The 13,673-nt window shown below is 37.4% G+C and overlaps 1 protein-coding gene across 1 annotated transcript; it reads left to right on the top strand.

The window, feature by feature from the left end:
• The first annotated feature begins 4,913 nt into the window (after window positions 1-4,913).
• LOC141699525 (uncharacterized) lies at window positions 4,914-5,381 on the top strand. The gene has a single exon (XM_074503500.1). It carries the CDS (start codon window positions 4,914-4,916, stop codon window positions 5,379-5,381), a length of 468 nt encoding a protein of 155 aa, XP_074359601.1.
• The last annotated feature ends 8,292 nt before the right edge of the window (window positions 5,382-13,673 follow it).

Here is a 13,673-nt window from a genome sequence, read left to right as displayed (position 1 = left end):
ACTTTGGTTTAATTCCAACTCACATGTTGTTTATAGGTTACCAGACTCGTCCCGAGCCATTTGTAACCCCCAGTCGCTCAGGCAAGTTTTCTACCCGTATAACTGTTGTTGTGATGTATATGTGTATATGCATGATCTTGTGATAAATGCATATTTGTTATTAACAAATTCTTGCGATATATTGGAGCATGTGATATGGTATATATGCATGCCTGTTTCGTATTCTTGATTTATATATCTGTTGGTTTAAATGCTTATTAGTTGCATAATACCTATGCTAGAGATAAGCAGTAGTTTCGTATACCCTTAGTATAGGGGACCCAAAGGTGAACATATTTCTAAACCGGGAGTCGATGTTCCCGAGTATATTATATATATATATATTTATATATATATGGATATAGTTTTCAAAACTATTGATCGAATAAGGTTTATTCGATAACGTTATTTTATTTAATGAATATTATTTGAACATTCATTCGAGGACTTATGACTCTGTTTATTCTATTTAATGATTATTAATTGGATATTCATTTGAGGATGTAAGACTCCGATTATTTTATTTAATGAATATTATTTATAATATTCATTCGAGGTATTATGACTCCGCTTATTTTGTTAAATAATATTCTTTATTTTATTAAAGAATAATGTTTCGATAATCAAACTTATTTTCGATTATTCAAATAAAGATAGTACTTTCATATAAGTATATCTTTGGTTATTTAATATCCATTTCAAGTATAAGTTTTAAAACTTCTACTTCGATTATTTTTATAAGGATTATCTTTATGAGAATATTATTTAAATAATAATATTCAGATATTTCTAATATATCGGGACTGATTTATTTTAATAAATCAGCAGTACTCCAAACATTCTTAAAAATGTTTTCGAGTCTTCAAAATGATTTTTAAAAGTTAGGGCGGATCCCAAAACTCATTTTTATATTTAAGATCCTCCTTTCAAAGGGGATTTAAATACTCGCTCAAAACCTGAGGGATCCGGCTCTGTGGTATATTTTATATTCACAACGAGGTTGTTGTTTTGACAAATGAATTGATTACTTACCCAACGTTCGGGAAGTAAGTCCATCTAATTGAGTCGGCATAGGCGACAGGCCGGGGTACGGTCTATCGAACTGTAAGTGGCCGGGTGGCAGTCCATCAACGTGTAAGAGGCCGGGTGGCGGTCCAGCACAAGGTCCTTATGTGGCCAGGGTGATGACCGATGGGGGATTCATCCATCTACTAGTAGAAAAGGTTACTTATTGGTATTTTTGCCTGATCAGCAAGATATCGGGTTTATTCCAAAGGTTTTCTCCTTTCCAAATTTATTGGATATTGCAACTCTGTTTATAATTTTCATAACAGTGGTTTTCAACGAGTGTATGAAATGTATATATATAGGTGTATATATATATCGGGACTTAATGAAGTATCTCGTAACTTCATTATTTATAATGATATTTCAAAGATTGAATCTATTCAAATCTTGTCTTGTAGTCTCATCTATGTGATGAACTTTTAAAACTAATTATAACTTGAACGGTGGTAGTTCAAGTAGTATTCAGAAAAGATATAAGTATATTGGAGTATCTTGTAACTTCATCTTTTAAACTTATATCTAGTAAATGATTATCTTATGCATGACAAAGATTTTCAGAAAAATGTTGAGACAAGGTTAGATATATGAGATCACCTTGCAACGATATTTTGATACAGTTATACACTGGAACTCTGTGTGTATTATGCATGGAAGAGGACTTCCAATATTTTGAAAAGTATATATGTATATATACTGAATATTTTGCGACTTCATCGCATTAAGATATCAAACTTGGTCCATTTCTTTTGACCAAGACTTTCATGAGTACTATGAGAAGGCTCATATATTGTTAATCATTATACATATTATTTTGGTGGGCTTGCTGCTCACCCTTGCTTTCTTCTTTCATCACACAACATCAGATAGACAAGATGAACAGGACCAAGCTTCCAAATTCGCGAGCGGATAGGAAACGTTCCGCAGTTTCCTATAGGCGTTGATGTCGCTGTAGCTGAGGTAGGAACTACCAATAGGCTAGGCTTTCAACTTTTGATGTACCAGATTTATGTATATTTATCAATTGTAATAATGGCAAAGAAATGTAAATTTATTCAGAAACTCTTTTAAGGTGTATTGGCATATAATTGTGGAATAAAATGACTTGTGATTATTTTTTGGATATTCATCTCTGAGACTATAACTTGTGGTGTGTGTGTTTATGGTGGGGTCACAGTACAGAATAGTTGATTATTTATTAAGATTGGGTGTTATTAAGAGAAATGGAACTCGTGACAACCCGGATCCCCGACCCCGGATTTGGGGGTGTTACACTTCTCCATGGAAAAAGAGATTGGATTTGCCATTCGAGTCTCTTGGATTAGCAGAGCTAAAAAATTCTCGGGAGCGTCTCAAACCATCTATTGAGGAAGCTCCCACACTTGAGCTCAAACCACTGCCTGATCACTCAAGGTATGTTTTTTTAGGCGATGCATCTACTTTGCCTGTTATTATTGCATCTGACCTTTCAGTTAGTGACGAAGACAAGCTCTTGAGAATTTTAAGAGAGTTTAAATCAACAATTGGAAGGACTATAGCAGATATCAAGGGAACTAGCCCTTCTTACTGCATGCATAAAATTCTGCTTGAGGAAGAAAGTAAGCCAACAGTTGAATAACAGAGAAGACTCAATCCTATAATGAAAGAGGTTGTGAAGAAGGAAATTCTTAAATGGCTGGATGCAGGGATCATCTATCTGATTTTTGACAGTTCATGGGTGAGCCCAATGTAGTGTATGCCTAAGAAAGGAGGCATTACAATTGTTGCTAATAAGAAGAATGAGCTGATTCCTACTCGGACAGTCACAAGATGGAGATTATGCATGGAATATCTAAAGCTGAATAAAGTTACTAGGAAGGATCATTTCCCACTTCCATTCATTGATCAAATACTTGACAAGTTGGTTGGTCATGGGTATTATTATCTTCTGGATGGGTACTCGGGCTATAATCATATTTGCATTGCCCCAGAAGATCAGGAGAAGACCACCTTTACTTGTCCTTTTGGCACTTTCGCTTCCCATCGAGTTTCTTTCAGACTTTGTGGTGCACCTGCTACTTTTCAGAGATGCATGATGGCCATATTCTCTGATATGATTGGCACTAATATGGAGGTGTTCATGGATGACTTCTCTGTGTTCGAGACTTCATATGACGAGTGCTCCTAATCTTGGCTTGGTGCTGAAAAGATGCGTTGAGACCAATCTGGTGCTCAACTGGGAAAAATGTCACTTCATGGTGCAACATGGTATCATTCTTGGGCACAAGGTATCTAGAAAGGGTCTTGAATTGGATAAGGCTAAGGTGGGGGTTATTGAAAATCTTCCTCCATCAATCTCAATTAAAGGAATCCACAGTTTTCTTGGTCATACGGGTTTTTATCGGCAATTCATCAAAAACTTCTTCAAAATCTCTAAACCCCTTGTGCAATCTGTTGGAGAAGGATGTTCCCTTCAAATTTAATGAAGAATATTTGGCTGCTTTCGAGAGTTTGAAAAAGAGTTTGACTACAACACCTGTTATTACTGCACCTGATTGGAATGAGCCCTCCGAGATGATGTGTCATGCAAGTGATTTTGTAGTTGGAGCTGTTCTTGGCCAGAGAAAGAAGAACATTTTTCATATGTTTTACTATGCTAGTAAAACCATTAATGGTGCTCAGCTGAATTACACTACTACAGAGAAGGAGCTTTTGGAAATTGTCTACGGGTTCGAGAAATTTCGATCTTATTTGCTTGGGACAAAAGTGACGGTTTATACCGATCATGCTGTTATTCGATATCTGGTCTCGAAGAAAGATTCAAAATCTCGATTGATTCGATGGATTCTCTTGTTATAGGAATTCGAGTTAGAAGTCAAAGATAGGAAAGGTACAAATCAGGTAGCGGATCATCTCTCACATTTGGAAGATCAAGGCAAAGCTTCACAAGATAAGATGTTGATCAATGAATCTTTTCCAGATGAGCAACTTTTTGGGGTACAAGAAGAAGAATCATGGTTTGCAGATATTGTGAACTATCTTGTTAGTAATGTTATTCCCCCAGAACTCTCTTATCTCAAAGGAAGAAGTTTCTACATGAGGTGAAGTGGAATCGATGGGATGAGCCATTCTTGTTCAGATAGGGAGCAGATCAAATAATAAGGAGGTGCATTCTGTATAGTGGGACGTAGGGTATTTTGAGAGATTGTCACTCTACTGGGCATGGAGGCCATTATGGTGGAGAGAAAACAGCTGCCCGTATCCTTCAAGCGGGATATTTCTGGCTTACGTTATTTAAAGATGCTCATTAGTTCGTGTTGAGATGTGATCGCTGCCAAGGGGTTGGAAATATGTCCAAGAAAGATGAGATGCCTTTCAATGTTCTTCTTGAAGTTGAGATTTTCGATGTTTGGGGAATCGACTTCATGGGACCATTTATCTCGTCATGCAATAATCAGTATATTCTTTTGGCGGCGGATTATGTGTCCAAATGGGTTGAGGTTAAAACTTTGCCAACCAACGATGCGAACATGGTGCTAAATTTTCTTCATAAGCAGATATTCACACGTTTCGGTACTCCAAGGGTCATAATCAGTGATGAGGGATCGCATTTTTGCAATCGCAAGTTCACTGCATTGATGGAAATATATCATGTGAATCATCGTGTTGCCACAGCCTACCATCCTCAAACTAATGGGCAAGCTGAAGTGTCTAACCGAGAGATCAAACGAATCGTGGAAAAGGTTGTGAGTCCATCAAGGAAGGATTGGTCATTGAAGCTCGATGAAGTTGTTTGGGCCTATAGAACAACATTCAAGACTCTTCTAGGAATGTCATCGTTCCAGTTGGTGTATGGGAAGGCGTGTCATTTGCCTGCGGAGTTAGAGCATAAAGCATATTGGGCTTTGAAGAAGCTGAATTTGGACATGGTAGCTGCTGGAGAGAAGAGAATGCTTCAACTTAATGAACTCGATGAGTTCCGACTACAGGCTTATGAGAACAATAAAGTATACAAGGAGAAGGTCAAGAGATGGCAAGATAGGAGGTTAGTGCACAATACATTTATGCCTGGTCAGCAATATCTATTGTTCAACTCTCGTCTCCGACTTTTTCTAGGAAAGCTTAAGTCACGGTGGTCAGGTCCGTTCATTGTCAAAGCTGTGTTTCCATATGGAGTTGTGGAAATTTTTGATAAGCATCCGGACCAAGCGTTCAAAGTAAATGGTCAGAGGTTGAAGCATTATTATGGGGATATGACGAACCGTGAGGTGGTGAGCGTCGTTCTTGCGATAACTTGATTTCGAAATTTCACGTCAAACTAAAGACTAAAACAAGCGCTTCGTGGGAGGCAACCCATGCATTTGTTGTATTTTTGCTGGGAAAAAAGTAAAAAAATCAAAATTTAGGAATTTTGCCAGAAGCACGGCGCGCCCGCGCCTGAAGCAGGGCGATCGCGCGAGGTCACTGGATAAGAAAAGAAAAGAGAAAATCAGAAAAAAATTAGTACAAACCCAAGCAAACCTGAATTCTGTCCTATTTTTATCCTAATTCTACACCCTAAACAATTCTAAACCCACATCCATCCCTTTACCTCTTATATATATATACACCACATCTTCATGTATACATACATCTCCTATTCTCACAAAACCCTAGCCTCTCTTACATACAATACTAACACCCTAATCTCTATTCACTTGTTGTTATGGCACCCAAATGAGCATGAACCGCGGTTAGTAGTAGCATTAATCCCTCATCTATCGAGGATTCGAGTATGGGTGGCACAACAAACAGATTTTCTTCTCTGGAGGCTCAGGCAGAGTTTACTAGGTTAATGTCTAAGTTGGTTGCTAAGGAGAGGGGATTCTTACCCACGACGAAGGATGTGAAGCTTTTGGAGATGATTGTTGAGATGGGTTGGCAGACTTTCTGTGAGACACCCGCTGCAGTCCCGGTGACCATTGTGCGAGAATTTTATGCAAATGCTAAGGAGGACAAGAATGATTTTTCTGTAGTTCATGGGTTGACTGTTGATTATACTCCTGATGCTATTCGTCGGGTTATTAATTAATCCGCGAGACTTCCGACTGCTGAGGATTGGGTGCAGAAGACTAGGGAGGATTTTGACTTGGATTATATTTTGGATGAGTTGTGTGTTCCCGACACAGAGTGGAAGTACAAAGCGGCATGAATGAGCCGTTTACTTTTCCTGCTTCTTGTATGAACAATTATGCTAGGGCTTGGAACCTGTTTGTGTGTGCTAATATCATGCCATCTTCGTATTCTCACGAGGTTACTGTGGATCGTGCTATTCTGCTATTGGGGATTTTGAATGAAGAGTATGTGGATCTCGGCTCTGTGATTCATCAGAGTTTGCTACGTTTTTTGCAAGGGGGGACCACAGGGGCGATTCTTCATTCATCCATTATTACAAAGTTATGTACTTCAGTTGGTGTTAGGTGGCCCGAGCATGAGCAGTTGTAGATGCCGAGTGCTCTCATTGATAGCTCGACGATTTCGGTGATGCAGGAGTGGTATGGCGGTAAGGCCCATGAGAAGGGATTGGGTTATACATATGATCATCTGTTGGGTGGCCATCCAGCTGACCAAACATATGCAGGGGGTTCTTCTTAGGCATGGCAGGCAGCTACTAGATCCACTCGTGCAGCCGCTAGATCTTCTCGTGCACAGCAGACATGGGATATAACTGGACTTGGAGATGTTCGGTATAGGAGATTGACTAGGCGTATGGATTCCATGCCTGACATTTACAACCATTTTTCTCAGGATTTGACACAGGGTTTGAGTACTGCTTTTAGAACCACTAGTGTCGAGGTCGATTGGCCTGTATTTGGAACGAGCACTGTTTTCCCGCCACCTGATTCTCCACCCGAGGAGGATGATCCCACCGACGACTAGGTATGCCTTGTATCCTTATTATTACCTTCAATAAGTACATTGAATATTTTAAGTTTGGGGGTGATAATGTAAGGATTAGTTGTGTGTCGTGTTCATATAGATTCATATTGCATGTTTAGTTGTAGTTCGTTCATTATTTTTGCATGATTGTTCATATAGGTCATATTTATTTGCATATTTGTTCATGTTATTATGTGAGTCCATTTAGTTGCATTTGCATGCATATAACATGATCCCGTAGGACGAGCTGTTTTTGATTGGTAGGTTGGTGTTGATTTCAGTGTAGTGATATCGAATAGAGGGATGATTATGTCCTAATGAATTGATTTGCAAGCCCAGAAATAAAGTTTTTTTCACAAGTTTTATAGGTTGCTTTTGAACTAGATCATGATCATACTTGTTGTTGTTGAAATTGAATCACTTGGTTATATTCAGAATTTTTGTTATTCTCGTAATAACGTAGGAACACTGATTTTTAAACTAGGGGAAATCATGGATTTCATTGCTTGTTGTGAATAAAACTAGACGTCAAATGGCTAGTAGCCGACTCATATATTTATGAGTAGTCTAGGGTTGAATGAGATGGAGCGAAACACACTCATTCAGAATCATTGAAAAAAGGAAAAAAAAAGAAAAAAATATATATGTGTTGTTATGTGTTTATGCAAAATTGGCCACGAGTGAGCTCTTTAATACTCGAGCAAGTAAGTTCTAGGGGACTTTGTGCCTAGTGACCTAAGGCTTGTATAGTCTGGGATCCGTTAACCTAAACCTCGCTACATGGGTATTATTGTATAAGTCTTTTGGGACCTCATCCATTGCACGGTCGAATAAGCATTTTTGTGTTTATGTTTCAGTATTATAGCATGAATCCTTGTCTAACTCTAGTAAAATTGAGGTGTTGTGAGTCATTATGTGTTTAACGTTCATTCTATTTATTAACTTGTGATTGTTTTGGAGAAAAATATGATATGATTATTGATCTAGTGTTGGGAGTATATCTGATAAGCGTCGCACACACACATTTTTGGTTTGTAAGTTGGTTTATTGGATTTAGTCGAGCTCTATTTAGAGTCATTGCATTCTTAGAGATGTTGCTAATTAATTGGTTATGGTTATTCTGAGGGATCATTGCATTTTCATATTAGTTGCATCCATACATTTGTTTTTTTAGTGGTGAGTCTGTTTATGCTTGAGGACAAGCATTGATTTAAGTTTGGGGGTGTGATAAGTGGAATTTATATCCACTTGGAATGCTTCATATTAGCTTAAGTTGGTATTTTGGACTCAAGTATTTGGTTTTTTTGATGTGTTTTTGTGTTGAGGCGTTGCAGGGCACTAGTCAGGAGGTGAAAAGGAGCTTTACAATAATTTTATGCTAATAAGCGGTCGGGAATGGAGTTGCGGAAGATCGCACGAAGAATGGAGCGCCAAAAGAAGAAACTGCAGAAAAAGAACAGAAGGATAGTGCGTCCGCGCTTGGTCAGGCGCGCCCGGCACCAGTTATTCCAGTAGGTCAGCGCGCCCGCGCTCTAGTGCTGCGTGGTCGCGCCAGTACAAAACTGCAGAATCCTGATTTGATTATGAGATGGTTATTATGAGAGCCCAGATCATCCAGGGCCTTATATAAAAAGATAAGAAGATATTTTTAATAAGGAAGAAGCCAGGGAGAATATTAAGAAGACCTAGAGCATACGAGACAGCTAAGGAGAAGAAGATTTAGTTTCATACTTTTGTATTCTTCAATTTAGGCGATACTTTTGGATGCGTGTTTTGATTTGTTCTAAACCCTAGTTCTTCTATATTCTATCATAATATTCTGAACTTATTTATTACCATGTTTTCATTGGAACCCATGGTGACGATGAGTTCGATCATGAACTAATCATTGTCATGGGGTTCTAGCGGATTTATTTATGGATTTCAATAGTTGATTATTTTAAATCTTTAGTATGTGATAATTTTTGATTCCCTAGTTTGGTTGTGCTTGTTCGTCTTTGATGCGTAGCTAATATTAAAGATTGTTTGTTAATCTCTATTGAAGCGGCAATGAATATAGAGGTTTAGAACTTGCCATGCTAGAATAGGTTTATGTATGAATTGACATGCATAATTCGTGGAGTAATTCTAACCATCTTACATACCCTATGTAATCATAATAGATAACTTGTTCTTAAACCGTTATATTTTCAAATCTTATAGACATATAGGGTCTAAGCATAATTGGTGTCTACTAAACTTCTATTTTGATTGTGGATGCTTAGTAGTAGGGTACACGTATATCGAAAGATTGCGTATACTAATTTCGTGTTATCTTATTAGCTATCATCAGCATCGCATACTATTGATAAAGACATAAACTTTGAATGATGTATTTAATGAAGTTAGAATCTCATGTTTTATTTTTATATAAGTAATTCACTTTTGATCTCTTAGTTAATGCATGGTAGTATAATCGCTTAAGTAGTTAATCAACTCAAATTTGTTAATTGCCGTAGCTGTGAACAATAATCATACATTGTTGCATAAGTGCATAATCTGAACTTAACCTAAACCTATCTCTTTGGGAAGGAACTTGACTTAAATTTTATACTACTTGTGATTGCGTACACTTGCATGTATTTTCGCGTGTGTTTTATTGCGAACAAGCCATCAAATGTGATTCATTTGGATTGGATTGAAATCTTGCACACAGGCATGTTTTAAACATAATATCCGGTCTACTGGCAGTTAAATATAGCAAAGATCCGATCATTGCTCTACAACCTGAGATGTCTATATTTTTTCCTTTCTTATGTTCATCTAACTTAGTAGTTGTAGACATATGTGTTGATGCAGGTAAATAATCAACCATTCCAAACTTCTTCAATAAATCCTTGACATACTTGGTTTGGCTGATGAAGATTCCATCACTTCTTTGACTAACTTGGAGTCCAAGAAAGTAACTCAACTCTCCCATCGTACTCATTTTATAGTCACTCTGCATGAGCTTTGAGAATCTTTGACACAACTTTTCATTAGTAGAACCAAAAATGATATCATCCACATAGATTTTAACTAGGATCATATCATCACCATGTTACTTGTAGAAGAGAGTCTTGTTTATTATTCCTCTAGTGAACCCATGTTTGATAAAAAATTATGACAGAGTGCCATACCAAGCTCTAGATGTTTGCTTTAGTCCATAGAGAGCCTTGAATAATTTGTATACAAAATCTGAAAATTCTAGATCTTCAAAGCCAGGTGGCCGTTGCACATAAACTTCTTCTTCCATCTCACCATAAGGAATGCACTTTTTACATCCATTTCATACACCTTAAAATTTGAGTGTGCAGCAAATGCAAGAAAGATCCTTATTACTTCAAGTCTTGCAACTGGAGCAAAAGTTTCATCATAATCAATTCCTTCTTCCAATGAATATCCTTTTGCAACCAACATTGGTTTGTTTCTAGTTACAATCCCATTTTCATCCATTTTGTTCCTGAACACCCACTTTGTTCCAATTACACTCATGTTCTTTGGTGCAGGAACCAATTACCAAACTTTGTTTCTTTCAAACTAATTTAGCTCCTCTTACATAGCATATATCCAATCGGAAGCAAGTAGAGCTTCCTCAGTTTTTTTAGGCTCAACTTATGAAAGAAAATATGCATGAAGACATTCATTTGCAGTTGTACTTCTAGTCCTCACTCCAATAGTTGGATCACCAATAATTGCTTCTCTTGTATGACGCCTATCCCATTTCCTGGTGTGAGTTTGTTGACTGGAGTTTTCTGCATTTTCTTCACCATTGGCATGACTTGCAGAACCTTCTTCTCTTTCTCCCCTGAGTTTATGCTATCAAACTCAGGTGTTTGAGATGAGCTTCCATTTTCATGGATCACTTGTTCAGTTGACTCTTCATCTATTCTATGATTTATGTTGATTTCAGCTTCAACCTCAGAGTCACTATCAATGTTGAGATTTTCAAGTTTTAGGGCCTCAGCTTCATTTTCATCAAGGCATTCCAAGCCCGGACACTTGTCATCATCAAAAGTTACATCTTTGCTTTCCATAATTTTCTTTTGCTCAAGCACATAGACCTTGTAGGCAGTTCTCTCCAATGAATATCCCAGAAAAATTGCTTCAAAAACCTTAAAGTCAAATTTTTCCACATATTCAGAGTTGTCTTTCAAAATATAACACTTGCTTCCAAATACATGAAGATGCTTCACAGTAGGCTTTCTTTTAGATAAGATTGAGTTGGGTGATTTTCCAAGATTTTTGTTAATGAGATATCTGTTTTGAGTGTAGCATGCAGTGTTGACAACTTCTTCCCAAAAACTTGTTCGTAATTTGGCATCTTGCAACATTGTTCTAGAAGCCTCCACTAATGTTCTATTTTTTCTCTCAACAACACCATTTTGTTGAGGTGTCCTAGCTGCTGAGAATTCTTGAACAATGCCCTTGTCTTTACAGAATTCAGTTAAAGTTACATTTTTGAATTATGTGTCACTGTCACTCCTCAACCTTTTCACACAATTCTGATCTTCAGCATGCTTCTCAATCTTCTTGATGTGTTCAATTATGATGTATAGAGTTTCATCCTTAGAATGTATAAATTCTACCCATGTGTACCTTGAATAGTCATCCACCATCACAAGTGCATACTTCTTTCTTGAAATTGATAAAACATTTACTGGTCCAAATAAGTCCATGTGAATAAGCTGCAAAGGTGCACTTATGAAATTCACTGTTTTACTCTTGTGACTTGATTTCTTCATTTTCCTTTTTGACAAGCCTCACAGACCTCATTCTGAGCAAACTCCAGATTTGGCATGTCTCTCACTAACTCCTTTATGACTAGAGTATTGATTGCCTTGTAATTCAAGAGAGAGCTTTTTATGCCACAAGTTGCTTTGTTCTTCAGATGCCTTGGTGTAGAAGCAACAAATTCCATCCTCATTTATTGAGTCCGGGTCTGCAACAAATAAGCTTCCTTTCCTTGATCCTTTCAAAGCAGTTTCATCAGTCTTTTTGTTGATAATTAGGCATTCTCCTTTGTCAAATAAAACATTAAATCCTCTATCTATAAATTGGCTAACACTCAGGAGATTCACCTCAAGACCAGCTACCGGTGCTACATCTTCAATGACAACATTTTCAGAAATTATCTTGCCATATCTCATTGTGAAACCTTTGTTGTCTCTAAAAGTCACTAATAGGCCAGCCATCCCCTCAAATTGTGATAGCAGGGTCATATCACCTGTCATATGTCTTGAGCATCCACTATCTATGATCCATATGACCTTCTTCACTTTGCCCTGCACGCAATGGGGATTAAGTGTGTTTAGCAACCCAAGCAGTGTTGGATATTTTCTTCTTGTTAATAGATTTGGTAGAAGTGGAATTTGATGATTCAGAAAGAATAGAATTCATTGATTGATGTGAATTTTCCTTTTTAGCTGAGGACTCAATATTGACCTCCTTAAGATTTACTCTCAGCTTGTGGTAACTTGTCATTACGTTCATGTTGCAAGGTATGCAATCAAACTTGTCACATAATGAGTAGGGATCATTAGCTTTTGCTTCATTATACTAACATGCTCTCAATCTTGACTCACTAACAGCCTTTTTACAAAGGTGAGTTAGATGATTTGTAGAGCCACATTCCTGACACTATTTCCTATGAGCATTTGCAACAAATGCAAAGTTATTGCTTTTGTTTATTCCAACCTTCCCATTTTCGTTTTCTTCTTATTTCCTGCATTCTTAGCCTTGACTTTCTTGATTAGTTTCATGGGAGTTTGGTTGACCATGGGCTTCTTCTTAGCTTTAGAAGTTGGAGTTGTTTATGTTCATTTCCTCTCATTATCCTCATCAGCAAGTTCTTGCTTTTTATCAACTCCTCTTCACTGAAATTTACCTCACATGCTTTGAATAATGGTGAACCAACCTTTCTCAGTATAGATGGGACATCTTCATTTACCGTTGCTTTTCCCTTATCACCTTCAACTTTCTTATTGATGTTCAATGCATCATAATCCAAGCCAATAGCTATGTTTGTATATGGCATATTCTTCTCATGGTATTGACCAACTAGCTGCGATGCATTTTTGAATGACTTCAGTTTCACCTCATTCTTCTCTATCTTTTCTCTTAACACAACTTTTATTTTACTAGCATACTTCAACTTGTTCTTTAGATATTCATTCTCTTGCTTGACTGTCTCAAGCTCCACAAGCAGTAGCTCAAACTCTTGTTTCTCACTCTCAAGCATCTCATTAGCTTTTGATAACCTACTGACCTCCTCAGTAACTGCTATCATGCTAGTTTGGATATGGAACATTTATATGCTCATATTTTCAACAATCTCCTTATATTGACTTTCATTTAAATCAATAGCGGTAAGAGTTGGAACTTGTAATTTTTATGAGGATGACTCTCCTTGCTCTAAGGCCATGAGTGCATAGTTTCTTACTTCCTCATCATCATTATTATCTTAATCATCCCAACTCTTTCCTTCTGTAATATAATCTTTACCCTTTTGCTTTCTTAGAAGAGCATCATACTTTTCTTCCAATTCAAGATAGGCCTTGTCCTTTTTCACCTTTTTAGGCTTCCTACATTCGGTAGCAAAATTGCCCAATTCATCACAGTTGAAGCACCTGATCTTTGACCTGTCAACAGAT

Source organism: Apium graveolens, chromosome 2 (assembly GCF_009905375.1).
Source record: "Apium graveolens cultivar Ventura chromosome 2, ASM990537v1, whole genome shotgun sequence".
Lineage (NCBI taxonomy): Eukaryota > Viridiplantae > Streptophyta > Magnoliopsida > Apiales > Apiaceae > Apium > Apium graveolens.
This window is presented reverse-complemented; position numbering and strand designations above follow the sequence as displayed.

Bases quoted from the DNA above. Each gene is read 5' to 3' on its own strand.
- LOC141699525 (XM_074503500.1), top strand. From the start codon at position 4,914: ATGTCATCGTTCCAGTTGGTGTATGGGAAGGCGTGTCATTTGCCTGCG.